Here is a 15112-nt window from a genome sequence, read left to right on the forward strand (position 1 = left end):
TTTGCAAGTTCCATCAAGGAAAGCTCCAGCCACACAATGAAAAAAAGTTTTCACAGCGAAGACAGTCAAACATTGGCAGACGTTGTCCAGAGATGCTGAGGAGTCTCCATCCCTGGAGACACCGCCCCGAGCACCCCAGCCTGACTTTGCAGCCAGCCCTGCACTGAGCACGGGGTAGGACTGCAGACTTTGCTGTTCTGTAAGTCTAAAACGTGGCTGCTTCTAATCACCAAAGATTGGAGGTGTTTTGTGCATGGGTGCGTGCATGCGTGTGCTTAGTGAGAGAGAATGGAACCAGAGAGAGGTACAACTGAGAGGAAGTGGTACATGACAGGGGACCTTTTGTAGGAGTAACGAGTTGAAGGAAGATCAGAGAGGGTAAATTTCCTTATAAAGACAAAATCTATTTCACTATGACGTTTTGTCACCGCTCACTTCCCTCTCCGGGCTCAGTCTTGGTCTTGCAGTCTCTGGCTTGACTAGTTGCTCTGCAGAAAAGGAAGATTTTCCGAGTCACACCGCATCTGTTTCAATATACTACTTCGCAGTTCCCCAACCTACAAAAAGTTTTGTTTTTTGTAGAAGAAGTTCTCCCCTTTCCTTTGGATTTGCAGCTGTCGAGCTGTTGCTCTGGCAGTTTGGACGCACCGCTTGAGCCCAGGAGGTAAGATCACAGCACCTGCTGATTTTTTAGCAAGCCATTCTCGTTGTGCGTATGAGCAGTTTAACTGCACAGGAAATTGTGGTCACCATGAAAAAAGCAGTGCAGGTTCTGTATTAGTGTGAAGCATTTTCCAGTTATCTTGTGCAAGGCGTTTCTACTGACCTTCTGGAAAGTGTTTGATGGATTTAATTGTGCAGAGTGGTCTTTGAGTAGAGTGGTAGACTTTGAATTTGCATTTGTTGGCATTTCATGAGTTTGGCAGGGTGTGATAAAGTAGGAAGCTGTTATTTAGATGCAGAGTGAATCCCTGTAAGAGGGTAATTCTAATTCCAGTGATGAAAAACACTGATTCATAAAGTTAATGTATTTTGGCCCATATTGCTTACAATATAGTCTGCTGCCTGTTAGGACATTCATACTAGGCTTTTATAAATGTAATTTTACTCTCAAGTGAGAATAAATCAAACTGATTCATAACAGAGCCTGATTGTAGTAGGGACTTCTGCTTTAAAAATGGTGGTATGTGGTGTTCCTAACATTATATTTGCCTTTTAAGATCTTGACTGTTGAAGGTGGTCAGGCTTGTCCTTTGTCTTTGGGATTTCATCTCAGGCTGTAGTGGAGCTGCTCATGCATTAAGAGCTAATACAGCCTCTTGATGGGCCATTTAAAACTAAAGGGAATCCACAAATGTAGCAGCACATAATATTTGTTTTGTCATGAGTAAGTAGATGAACTGTGACTTGCAAAGGTCTACAGACATTTTAGGCAGTAGTATTGTGAACAGGAGCCTTTGGGCTTAACTTTTTGCTCTATAAGAGCAGTAGACTTGCTGTTTTTGTCAGACAGTGCTCTCCTTAGCATGTGCATTTGGATTGAACATTGTCTGTACAACTGACCCTTAAGCCTGTGAGCAATGTGACTCTTGAAGCAAATATAACCTCAGGTCTGTGTTAGGGTAGCCAAAGCCACAGACAACATTGGGCAGCTGACCCCTCACTGCTTCAGATAAGAAGTGGAGATGATCTCTAGCAAATGGCAGGTGAGATTGTGCCATCAGAAGTGCAGATGGGTGCTCAGGAGATGGCTGTTTGATTATCTTGATAAAAGTAGAACATGCCCTGAAACCTCTCATGTAGAGAAAGTCCAGTATGTGTCGCCTTCCTGCCCTCTTGCTTGTCATACAGGAGCAGTTTGCCCTCCCAAGATGGGGTCAGAGGGTCTGCAGGGGGCCAGAGATGGGGCTGGGCAAACTCTCCTGAGCAGACAGGAGATGTGGAAACCCCCTCCATGATGGGAAACTCCATCAAGGAGGGATGCGAGAGCCAGGAGGGACTGGGAAGTGCCTTCCTGCCTGCTGGTAACAAGAGTGGGGATTTCTGCTTCAGTCCTGACCATGAGGTTCAGATTTACTTAGCTCAGAAGCTGAGGACAGTACTCACATAATAGGTCAAAAAAAGGAATTATGTTTCTGTTTTTGAATCTGCTTCCTCAATTGAAATCACGTAAGGGTTTGGACTAAATACTGTTAGTTATAAAATTTTTGAGATCGTATATGAAACTCGTTGTGCTTAAACAAGTCTAGTGGTGTTGCTTCTTTCTCCCTGCTCACAGAACATACCATGCACTCCATCGTGCTGTATTATGTTACCAATTTTTTTTAAATTCTGTTTCCTGCTGATTTCAGTCATGAGCAGCTTAAAATGCAGCTGTGTCGCACGGAGCAGAGCTATCCTGATAGAAATCCTACAGTAAAAATCATCACCATATTTTTTTCTAAAGTATGAAAGAACTTTGGAAAGAGATTGAGTGAAGGGGAAGGAAGGAGACGGGGGAGATCAGGAGAGTACAGTGCATTCAGAAATGTAGCTGATTTTCATACTTTTAGCCCTTTCATGCAAAACAGCAGATTCCAGTGAAATGCTGATGCAAAACATAAAATATTTATCAAAATGAAAAATATTTATGAAAAAAACTGAAACAGCATTTAGGATACTGGAACCAGCTGTGCTGCAAGATGGAGTAGGAGGCTCTGCATTGGTCGCTCTGTGCATCTTTGCAGTTATCAAAGGGGAAAGCTGTAGGATGGAAAATAAATTGCCACCCCCGGGTGAGACAAGCGGGGTGTCCCAAACATGGAGGCAGTGCCCACAAGGAGGAGGGTGGCACACTGCCACAAGGCGTACCTGGCAGCGTGGGGCTCATGGACCACACCACAAGGCCATTCTTCAGAGGAAAGGGGCATGACAGGACTGTGCCTCTGGCTGCTCCAGTTCCTGCTTTGGTTCCCCATTGCACGCTCAGAGACTTTACAGCTCCCAGTGTGGCACCACTGCAGGAGGGTGTCCCAAGCAGCAGGGCAGCCCATAAGGAGGGCTACGTTCAGATTTGCTCTCCGTTTGCTTGTCTGGTTTGGTGGGTGGAAGGGCCTGATCACTCAGGGGCTTGCTAAGCCCCCATGAATCCCTGCTGAAATCAGTGAGGAGTCCTGCAAACCTGGACAGAATACAGCTCCCAGCACGGGAGCAAGTGACAGATTCACAAATACAGGTCAAATCAGTCAAATACAAATATACATTTGGATCTAAAAACCTCCTTTTTACAGCTGGAACATGTTTTTAATATTTTCCATGCACAGAGGAACTGTTTTCCCGCTAACAATCTGGAAACACAGGTCATGTTCTCCTTTTCTTCTGTCAGATACCCAGCTTTCACAGGACATTTGGGACTGACTCAGTACTTCATGACCTGACCTTGTACCATTGGGCTGCAGTATGATGACCACCTCACAGGAATAGGAAGAGAGGCTTTTATCTGTCTGCCCCAGGGGTTTGTGTCCCATCTGCCACCCTGGTTGTGATGGGGCAGAAGTGGGGTAATTCCTCATACTGATATCTAAAGCAGCCCCTGCAGATGCTCTCCTCTTCCCCCACCTTAGTTAGCAAAGGTGGAATTGTGCAGGGCAGGGATCTCCTTGCCAAATAGAACATCTGTTGAATAACTGAAGATGTTTGTCATTTTGGCTTGGTTCGAAAACCAGCTTTGGCAAAAAAAAACCAACAAACAAACCAAAAAAAACCCACCACACAAAAAACCCAAGAAAAATATCACTGGAAAACATGTGAGAATCAAAATGTTCCTTTTTCTATGGAAAAATGTTTTCACTTAATAGCTAGCTAGCTTATGTTGGTAAAGGGATAGAAAACGTAAGTGACCCAACAAAAAAACATAGTGTACTGCATCAATTTTTTCTTAAAAAAAAAAAAACATTCTACAGACTTTCATTGAAAAATAATATGCACAACTATGCTGTCTCCCTGGTAGGATATATCTGACAGATAAAAGACATATAAGGATAGTATTTATGGGTTCACAGCTCTGCTACTTCAATGTCATAGTTTCCTTGAAGGATTAGCATTCCCTGCTGCAGAGGGGTATATTGGAAAGAGATCTTTTTTTCTACAGGCTCTGTGGATTTTCCCTTCCTAAGCCCTGTTGACTTGTATTTGATTTAGGACTCAGGCATTGCATTGACAAGAGAGATCCTTTATAAAACGGAGCATTAAGAAAATAACTCATGGGCACCACTATGCTGCTTTCTGTACAGCCAGAGATGTCTTTTCTCTGTGTTTCTTCAAATTGTATACAAAATAAATTACATGAAGTGCAACAGCTAAAGGATTCCAGTGCCTGCATACATGGTAAGATTTTGCTGTTGCAGGCACCAGTCTTTTAAAATGCCTTGGAAGCAAAGAGTGCCATTTATTGTGGGCTAAACTGTGAACCTTTATCAGGTACCAGGGAGGAACTATTTGCCATAACTTCAGAAAGACTCCTTTCTGTACTTTTTATGCTGATTTAAACAGCACGGTCCTACCCAGATTCAAGGTACTGTAATATCCAAGCTACACATTGCTAATAGAGCCAAGTATGTTTCTGTCTACTTTAGGATTTGAAATTTAACTCAGTATCTTTGAGGAAATTGGAAAAAGCTCTTATCCATACACAGTATCTATAGTTATTTAAGTAGGGAAATAGACATACCACTAAGTGCATGGCTTGAAGAATGAAATTTTGTCCTGGTTTTGGCTGAGATGGAGTTAATTTTCTTGCTAGTAGCTGGTATAGTGCCGTGTTTTGGATTTAGGATGAGAATAATGTTAATAACACAGTGATGTTTTAGTTGCTACTGAGCAGTGCTTGCGCTAAATCAAGGACTTTTCAGCTTCTCACGCTCTGCGGACTGAGAAGGCTGGAGATGCACAAGAAGGTGGGAGGGGGCGCAGCCAGGACAGCTGACCCCAGCCGGCCAAAGGGACATTCCATACCGTATGACAGCATGCTCAGTACCTAAACTAGGGGAAAGCTGGCCGGGGGGGCTGCTGCTCAGGGACAGGCTGGGCATCGATTGGCAGGTGGTGAGCAACTGCATTGTACATCACTTGATTTGTATATTCTATTATTATTATTGCTGTTGTTGTTTTAAATTATTAAACTCTTCTTATCTCAACCCATGAGTTTTCTTGCTTCTCTCCCCCATCCCATGGCGCAGAGAGTGAGCAAGTGTCTGTGTGGTGCTCAGCCGCCGGCTGGGGTTAAACCATGACAAGTTTTTTTATTGAACCTCCTCACCTGTTCAAAGATGCTGCATTCTTCATGCTTCTTCAATGATTTTCAAAGTTGTTGTGCAAAAAATGCATCTAAATTCCACGTGGTTCAAAACCTGATGGTATTTGCTGATGCTGTCAGTCATGGTGAGTAGCTGCATAGCCGAATAACTCACCAGTGAAAATGAGACATAGGAATTCTAGTTTTTATCTTACGTCATTAGCAGAAAAAAAAATCTATCACAAAAAAATGTCCATGCAATCTGCCTGGAAGCTGTGACAGCAAACAAGAATAAAGGACATGGATGGCATTGGTTGTTTGTCTAAGATAGCTGGATACCCCAGAGCCATCACTGCAAATTATCACTGCTCCAAACTGGCAGTAAGGCTGGGGAAATTTAGTGTTAACACCACTACCCTACTTTGCTGTGGGTGCAGTATGGATCATCCTCTTAGTGCAGGGATACAAGCACATTATTTTAATCAGAAGTGCAAGAATAAAAATAGATAATAATAAATAGATGAGAGAAAAGGATTATAATAGCAAGTGTGTGGAGAATATGAAGTTTAATTGGTAGAAAATTACCCTGGATTATGCAAAAGAATATGTTTGGCTGATTTCCAAGGATGGCTTTGCTTGTTGCATTTTAGTTGAAGGTCTTTTTTGCTGATGGGCACAAAATGAAACTTTAAAATTGAGGAACTTCTAGGCCACACTGTTGTGGTTATAGCATAGAGTGTTCTTTAAGCATAAGATCCACTGAATAATTTCTCTTTTTCTCACCCCTTAGTGAGAACAAAAATGACAAAAACTTGTCTCCAGAAGGAAAATAAGTATCAGAGCCTAACTCATAAATCTTTTCCTTTCTTGTCTCCTCCTTACCCATTCCATACTGTACTAAATAAGCTGAGAAACATAATTTGAACAGAAATGTATATGGATATATGGACTTATGTGTGGGATCTTATGAGGGAAAGGTAGAAGGAAATATTTCTGGGGCCGAATATAAGGGACATTCTGATGAGTGACCAGGAATGAGGAAGTGCAGGAGGTATGGGACAAACATAAAATATACTCAAGATGCTCCCTTTTCTCTTATATTTTTTCTGGCCTGCAAGACACTTCAGATCTATCACAAGACTTTCTGCACAACTCTGGGGCCACTTCTCTTATTCCTGCCCACTGGTGGCACTGCCCAGGGAATGCTGTGCATTGGGGGAGGACTGCTGGTGGTGCCTCTTGGAAATCAACTGGGAAAGAAAGACTAATGCAGGAGAGAGCTGGGGAAGTATTTCCCCCAACCCTTACAGAATACCCGACATTTGGAAATTGAATTTGTAGATGAGACAAGAAAAAGAAAAGAAAAGGAACTAGAGCTGTGAGCGCTGTAAAAAGTAGTGTTTTGTGTGCAGAGGGGGACACAGTCTTACACTGCCCCATGTAATTCTAACAGCTGTATTTTGCAACAGTCAATGTCTGTTGTTTCATCCCTTTCAGAAAAAAAAAATCAGGTTTGATGAGAAGATGGCAGAAGAAATAGGGAAATTTATATGACAGGGAACACATGTGCAATCCTTTATCTGGTCACTCTCCAACAGCTTAGAGGGGTTATTGTATTATTAACAAAGTACTAGTGCATTAACAAAATAAAGCCCTGGTGGCAGAAAGTGAGTAAATATTAGTAATTTACTCAGCTTCCTTGGCACCAAATTCACAGTTAAGTCACTCCTGATGACCTAAATATGTGTTTGTGAAATGTAATGTTGCATCATGAAATTTCCTTTTTTTGCTTTGGGGGAAGGTGCAACTATATGTCTAGCTGTAAGGTATGGTTTCACATCTTCGAGGTTTTCATTGCCTTGCCTGCAGTAAAGCTTAAACACCAAAGAGGTCGAGGAAAATACAAAACAAGGTAACTATTTCATACAAGTCATGGAAACCTTTAGGTTTTAATGGCTTCGCCATTTATTATTTATATTGCATGGTGGGTGCACACTTTGCCAAGTAATATATAACTAGGCAGCTTCCCAGACTACAGCTTCAAAATCGAAAGAGGTGAAAGAACATCAATATCGTGTGTTTCAATTTAGCAGTAACGTTCAGGTTCGAGATTATTTTAGTTCTTCCTTTATATTCCGGACCGAAAATAGTTTGTTATTAGATCTCTTAAAACATCAGTGTGATAGTAGGTTCTTATGACGATAAGGTCAAATAAAAGGAGGGTTTACAGAGTGGCTGTAGTGTATTGGTTTGGAAATGACAGCAGGAAAGGGAATGCTTCGTAGAGGCTCTTCGAATATCAGTTTGCTATGATTCTCAGCAGTTTAGGTGAGACCTTTTTCTCTTTTTTACATTAACCTGTTACTCAACAGTCTTCTGGGGAGGAAGGCGTATATTTGCACAACTTTATTTTTGCTTTTGCAATAGTGGGGTTACGCTGTTTGGCAAGCAAGAACGAAGTGTCACTTGGAGGTAATGTGTAATCCGGATGTTCTGATGCCATCTGAAGCTCTGTCTGCCTCAAGGAGTGTTTTATTTTCCTTCTGAATTTTTATTACCTTCCATTCCTTTCTCACTGGCAGTTCCACTGTCTTTCTTGCTCTGACCCGTGGAACTGTCTTCCCCTCTTCAGTGTCCTGCCTCCACATCTGAGCACGTGCTGATTTTCGCCTTGTTCTCTCTAAGGAACTTCAATTCTTTCACTGATCTTCGATCATACCAGGTTGATGATCCTTCCTCCTGGCTGCTGCTGACCTTCAAAATCTCATTTCTGCTGATTGCTAAGCTTTTGTTTGTATTCATTCCTTCTCAAACTCCCCTCCCTCTTGCCATGCCCTGCTCCTGCACAGCTTTCCTCTTTGCTTCTTGCCATATGCCTCCCTGCTCAAAGCCATCACCTGGTTCTCATCAGCTGATTTTCCATTTGCTTCTCTCTCAGCACCTCAACAGCTATTTCCTTCAAACAAGCACTTCCAACTTGTTCATATTGCCACATATTCTCCTTTGCTGTTATACATTTATATTGCTGGATTTTTTTCTCTGCATTGGTCTTGTCATACTGATTTTACAAATGGTTTGGGGCAGAGCAGTGCACAGTATGCTTACAATGCCTTGTGGATTATCAGTAACTGAATTATTCACCTCTGGTTTTTGGATGCCGTCTTGACGGGATGCCTAAGGTATTTTCACTTTGCGTTAAGGAGGGTGAAGTGCTGGAATTGATTGACCCCTAGAAACAAATTGCTCTGCTCTTGGTTAATAAAATCAGAAGGAAAATAATGGGTCTGACCTCCCACACCATTATCCAGAAGCATTTTACATTTCTGTGTGCCTAAATATCATAATTTACGTTTAACTATCTAAGCAAAATAGGCAGTTTATATAACAAAAAGTAGCTTTTAAAAAGTGGATTTGCTCCTTTTTGACATGTGTTGCTAAAGTGTTGGACTTTTACTTTCGATTTCCCTATGTTTTGTTTTACTACGTGAACAATTTCAGAAATGACAGCTATTTTTAATTGTGAATTACTCTGAAACCTTGAATCCAAAAATTCTGGGTTTGATTATTTGTGTATAAACTTGAGGGCTTTCACACACTTTGCAGTGGGCTTCTGGCTGCAGCTGACAGGCTGAAATCACGAGATACCAAGGGACTGAAAATGCAGAAGAAACTCAGTTGTGCATTGGAGTGGGCAGTGACGATAACTCCATTGCCTGAGTCCAACTACTCCTTGGGTGATCGAGAACCAGTTCTCATGCTCAGTGCAGAGATTCGTCTGATTTCTCAACTCAGCCTTTACAAAAGAGTGGGTAATATTGATCTAAAAGAGATGTCAGAAGGGTTCATTACAGCAAAAACCTTCATCCTATTATGTATTGTTAGTATACATGTAAACATGTAGTATTAATGGGATTCACTGGATTCTAACGCTCAGTTACTGATCAGAGGCCACAACTTCTTATGCAATCAAGAAAAGTCCAGTTTTTGTTGGTGATAATTTTTTCTTGAGGTTATAAAACTCTTTGCAAAGGTAATGTTATAGGCAACAACCTGTGGTGTTTCTTATCTGTTAAGCTCTGGAACAGTCTTAACGCTATTAAAAGTTGTGTTGCAAATTATATTGCTTGATGAAATGACTGTACTGGAAGGGATGATCTTGCAATGGAATATGGATTTTCTTGCTGATAGTGTAAGATTTTCATGTGTCCAGGTGCATTTTAGGTAATCCAGATGTTGCAAAAACACACAGCATACAACAATAAAAAGGTATGTAGTGAATAATCAGAGGCAGGAAAGATACCAGGATGAAGGAGGAAGCCTATGGATCTAATTTTCCCTAGTATAAATAACCCACATTGCTAGTGGATCACAGGGATTTTTACAGGTAATCCTTGCAAGTATGGTGGTTAGAACCACTTTTAATATTATATTAGTATTTCAGCAGCCATCACCAGCTCCATTGTGCTGAAAACTGCACGTGGTTCCTCGTGCCCCACAGTGCAGCATTATGGATTATGCTGCATTTCTCTACTTAGGCAGGTTGGAATAAATGAACAGATCTTCCTCTGGAAGCTGTCGTCACCCTAAAATCACAATGATGAGGCAGATAAAGGGTGCACAATACTACAGGGAGACAGCAGACAAAAAGCCAACCACATGAGATTGCCTTTGGGCTATTTCAAAGCCATGTCCATAGCGGTTCTCACGGATACAAAGAATCAATGCCTGAGTTCAGGCGAGCATTAAATCTTAAGCCCAGTTACGCTGTACAGAACTCTGTGTCTTTGCAGAGGACTATAGCAAATCTGTGATTTTTTAAATTATCCCTGTATATCTTTCTAGAAAGTTTGGAATCCAAACGTTCTAGGATGCAATGTTGGTTTTAGTCTGGGAATGAGGTATTCCTGATATTTTTTTCCTCATTTGGACACTATAGCTACAGCAATCACTTTCCAGGATCAACTCAGGTTTCCATTCTATTCTATTTAAATAGTTGCTTGGTTAATTAATACTTAAAGAGACATAGGACACTAGTGTCATTCTCACAAATATAGAATAATAGATAGTCTTTCTCCTGAACAGTTTCCTCATGAATAGATGCGAGGGACAGTAGGTGCATGAAAAAGCAGAGGGGTATAATTTGCATCTTCTGGCAGTGTATTAAATGATGTGACAAATGGAAGTAAACTCTCTCTTTCCGATTATTAAAAAAGCTGCCTAGAAAGGGCAAGAGTAATCTTTCCTCCTGCTTTATATCTTTGATGAGAGCAAAGGCAGGAAAACTCCTTCTAGCCATCCATTCCTAAAGTGTCCCCCAACCGCAGGCACTAGCTTAGGTACCTTGGGGGGGCAAGTCCCCAAGCTCTCCCCATAGCCAGGAAGAGAAGTAGCCCTCTGAGGAGCCCGATCTGGTCCTCTGAGCACGTTGTGAAGGAGCTTCTCTCCACCCATCCACCCCGTAAGGGTGACCAGCCTCCTCATTAGGTACCCAAAGGTAGGCGGTGCAAATATCCCCTGGGGCTCCGGCTCCAGCCCAGGGTCCCAGGAGCAGACAGGTCTGCCACTTCTCTGCCAGCACTGCTGAAGAAGCACGTGGTGAATTGTGTTTCCAAAGGAAGAATAACAAGGACCAGCACAATTTTGTCCACTTTCTCCATGAGAAGCTAAAGTTAGCAGAGGTAGGATTTAATTCCAGTTACATTAGTATGAATAAAACTGTTGGGATTTTGAGCAAGGCCTGGCAAAACAACCGGAGGGACATGGATTTGTATATCTCATGTGTGCAAGATTTTACCCCTTCACTTGATTTTGGCATGCAGAGAGGAACTGGGTTTTCAGCTATGGGAACTGCTCCAAGATTTTGAAAATCCAAGAGAAACCACCTCTTTTCCATCCTGACTACAAACCCAAAAAGGCACTAAATAAAAACAAATGTTTTCATCTTGCAGACCTGCTGCTCGGAGAAATAAGAAATGGCGTCGACAGCACACTTCTCGGAGGAGGAGATGGCAGAGCTACGAGAGGCTTTCAGCAAAGTTGGTTAGTACAGCAAACAGGAAAGGCGCTGCAGAAGTGTGAACCCGTAGCAGGCTCTTTTCTCCTGTACTGAACAGCCACGAGAAAACAGCTTACTCCAGTGCTGATCTGCTGTGTCACAGAAACCACAGAAAGTCATCTTCCTGCCACTGCAGACCTCCTAGATTAAAGCACATCAGCGCGCTGCAGAGCAATGGCCTCTTACCAGAGAGAGACGGCAGGGCAAGGGGCAGCAGGGTTTGTGAAATAACCTCAAAAGCTGTATGGAAAACCATGCTAGAGATGTCTCAAGTGTTTTCCTAAGAATATTGTTTATTCCTGGCTAATTATTTGGGAGGCAAGAAGTTTTTATTTTAATGTAAACTGAGTACTCCCTCTGGAGAGGAAGAGTCTGGAAAGGACAAATGTGGAAATGGCTACAAAATTTGTAACCCCTTTACTAAGACCTTTCAAGCCCTATGTATTTTTAAGGTTTGTATTTCCTTTCCAAGCCTTGAAAGGTCTCCTCTGATTTGTATCCTTTAGAGTCACACAGATCCATCACTGTCTACCCAAATTCTAAGAAAAATCCTTGCGTTTCTCACAGCTTACTTAAGTTTTTATTAGCAGATCTGTCAGCCTTGCCAGATTATGTGTTAATCAGTTGCCCTTACTGCTTCTGGTGATGATGATAGTTTGGTTTCTGAGCACATGGTACTCCAGGCTGGCAATCTTAAACATCTGGTCACTGTGTGTGCTCAGTGCACCTGATGCACTGACAAAGGTAAATGCCAGAAGGAAGCTCTCATTCCTCTCCCAGACATTTCCCTCTGCAAGCCCAGATCCTTTTGTTGTACAACTTCAGAAATGGATAGGTTGCTCTTTGCAATCTGTATTACCCTGTGCTACCAATGCTGTGAGCTGAGTGCCTTTTTGCTGCATGCAACCAGTGACTCACATTGCAATTTACCATGCAGGAAATCAGCACATGATTCTTTGAAATCACTTTGGCCTCTGGGCTGGGGAGAAAGAGCCTGCAGAACAAGAAACACACAGATACATAAAAAACAAATATAAATATATAACCGTATGTAACTATATTTATATATAACTATGTCCATAACCATAGTGTTTTAACAGAAACTCTCCAATCAATAGATTAATTTTCCTTTTTTATTTGTGGAGATTTTTACAAACCAGTAGAAAAGAAAGGACTATTTAACCCATATTGGTGATCTTCTCATAAAATCTGGCCCTGGATCTTGTAACAGGCTCAGCAGGACTATCTGTGTTAGCACCATAGCAGAGAAACACACAAGTTTTACTTTAAGGATAACCATATGCTTTTCCAAGCCTCTAAACCCATGACTTCTGATGATAGTAGATGCAGAAAACAGGCCAAAATCACAAGTTATATCTATGAATATATGCACGTGTAAGGTGTAACTCTGCATTGCATCAGCTCCATTTTATTTAGGTGTTCTGTAGACAGGATATTCCCTCTATAAATCACTTACGTGTTTGTCTATATGTAAACCTTGGAAAGTCAATTATGTCCATCTAAACCTAGCCTTGTTAAGATATAACTATATGTCTAAAACATATAAACTCACCACTGTGAGTTTTTGTTAAATGGTGATTGTAATTTTTTCTTGGGTGTGAATGACACTGCAGTGGTTGAAAATATTGAATTTCAGGATAACAAATTTTTAGACATAATGTACACTTCCCCAGGTAAAATAAAAACAACAGCCTTTGTGTGCATAAAATTTCATTAGGCTGATGTAGAATCTAAATGCTTGCTTTAATCTTTGCAGATGTCAGTGGAAATGGCTTCATCCACACCAACGATTTAACAGACGTGTTGAAGGCAGCCAATCTCCCTCTCCCAGGATATAAAGCCAGAGAACTCATTCAGAATTTGACAACCACAGGGGATGGCAGGATCAGTTTTGATGAATTTATTTCAGTAAGTAAGATGCTATTTATTTAGTGAGTAAGATGCCAGGCAGGATACTCAAGGTGGGCCCCAGGGCATAGCGGAGGCACAAGCACAAGGTCTCATGGGCACCTAGTTAATCCAAGGAGTCCCCTCACTGGAAAATATGACAGCAGGAGGTAACTGAACTAGAAATCTTGCAATTAACAGGGACAAGTTATATGAATGCAGCTACATAAAGAACAGATTCAATATCTTTCAGTTTAGTTGATGCAGCAGGATGAAGTTTTTCAGTTACAAGTTGCAAAAATATTATGTTCTAGCTAGTTGGTTATGAGAAATTTCAGCAAATTGAAACTAAAAACTTTATGGGGCCTTTTTTCTATTAAAGAGCTGCTTCTTTTTCTGGTCTGAACTGGAACAAAAGCAAATGCTGAAATAGTGAAATTTCCCTTGGGATGGACAAACAGGATTTTACTTACCTTTTCTTCGAACTGAAACTGTTAAAGGCCCTCCTCCTGCACATCTTGGCTCCATGGTTTCATACCATGTATGTTTCTGTTACTTAGGTGATCTTTGTTCGCTGCTTTGAAAACATAAAAGCTGTGTATGATTCTGTTCTACCACAGCAGATACACAGATTTTACACAGAAACCCAATGAATAATATGCAGGCTGCGCTTCCTTATGTGTGAAGCAAAGAGGATGTGTCTCCTGGCCCAAGAGCTCACTGTTTTAGCTTGGTATAATTGTCCAAAATTTTAAAATTGCCTCTTGTGCTTGAAAGATTTTCCAAAGCCTGAAGAGTGATGACATTGCTAAGTCGTTCCGAAAACAGATCAACAAAAAGGAGGGGATCTGTGCTATCGGTGGGACGTCTGAGCAATCCAGTGCTGGCACACAACACTCTTATTCAGGTAGGTACAGCTGTCCAATACTGATAGCAACTAGGAACAAGTGTGCCCTGGGAGATCATCTGCACCTTATCTTGGTGCAAACCCAGGTGCTCTGGCCTCAGTGAGCTTCAGCAGCTGTTCAAGCAAGGCTGGTGCAAGGCAGAGAGTTGTGAAGGTGACAAAGCCCCAGAACTTTGTCAAAAATAGTGTCAGATAGTTTACTGGGGTGGGCAGAGCTGTGGCTATGGAAGGAAGCTCCAACCAGCTTAGCTTCCCTTAGCATAAAAGCATTGCAGCCTTGCTGGAGAACAGCCTCCTTGTACAACTGCAGCACCACAAAGACTGGCCCATTGCTGTCCCTGCTTACCGGTGAGGCAAGGCACAAGTTCCCCGCTGCTGCTAACCCACTTCCTTGTACATTTTACCAGTTCTCTGGTAGTCTCTCTATAAACTCACCTGTAACCAAATGGTTCCTGACCACTTTCTAAAGAGGGGATGACCCCATCAGAGCCCTTCTCCCAGCCTGTTTTTCCAAGCTGAAGGTTTGAAGCAGCCATGGTTGCTTCTGCTGTCTCCTAGGCACAGCCCACTCTGAAGCAGCTCCACAGGGCTGCTTCACCCAGGCACAGCCCCACCCTTGGCTATCTTCTCCAGGGGCTGGGGTGGGGAACTCTCTCCAGGGAAGGGAGAGTGGAGGATGCTTCCAAGGTCTCCACCCACCTGAGCACAGAGGACGCCTTCTCTGAGCTAGTGGTGGCAGTGTGAGCTACTGCTGGTACAGGATAGCTATGTTACAGCCTTGTTGGACTAGAGGGAACATTTGCCAATTACCTTTTGAATGCTCCTGTTAGAGTCCAATACACCCTGGCCAGGGTCTTCTAGATATTCCACATGTGGAGGGTGTAATGTACAACACAGTATTCGCTTATCTGAACTTATTTGAAGTTACATGGGATTTTGATTTAGCAGTGATACAACAATACATTCAAAT

The 15112-nt window shown here is 42.1% G+C and overlaps 1 protein-coding gene across 1 annotated transcript in view; it reads left to right on the forward strand.

Annotated features, from left to right (window-relative positions):
• The first annotated feature begins 346 nt into the window (after positions 1 to 346).
• The window catches only part of LCP1 (lymphocyte cytosolic protein 1), a 32172-nt gene continuing 17406 nt past the window's right edge, over positions 347 to 15112 (forward strand). Inside the window, exons 1-4 of the mRNA XM_075087098.1 lie at positions 347 to 664; positions 11221 to 11311; positions 13105 to 13256; positions 14013 to 14142. Of these exons, the coding sequence (XP_074943199.1) occupies positions 11245 to 11311; positions 13105 to 13256; positions 14013 to 14142 (349 nt within the window). The 5' untranslated portion in view covers positions 347 to 664; positions 11221 to 11244. The remainder of the gene's footprint in view (positions 665 to 11220; positions 11312 to 13104; positions 13257 to 14012; positions 14143 to 15112) is intronic.

Source organism: Phalacrocorax aristotelis, chromosome 1, assembly GCF_949628215.1.
Source record: "Phalacrocorax aristotelis chromosome 1, bGulAri2.1, whole genome shotgun sequence".
NCBI classification, from domain to species: Eukaryota; Metazoa; Chordata; class Aves; order Suliformes; family Phalacrocoracidae; genus Phalacrocorax; species Phalacrocorax aristotelis.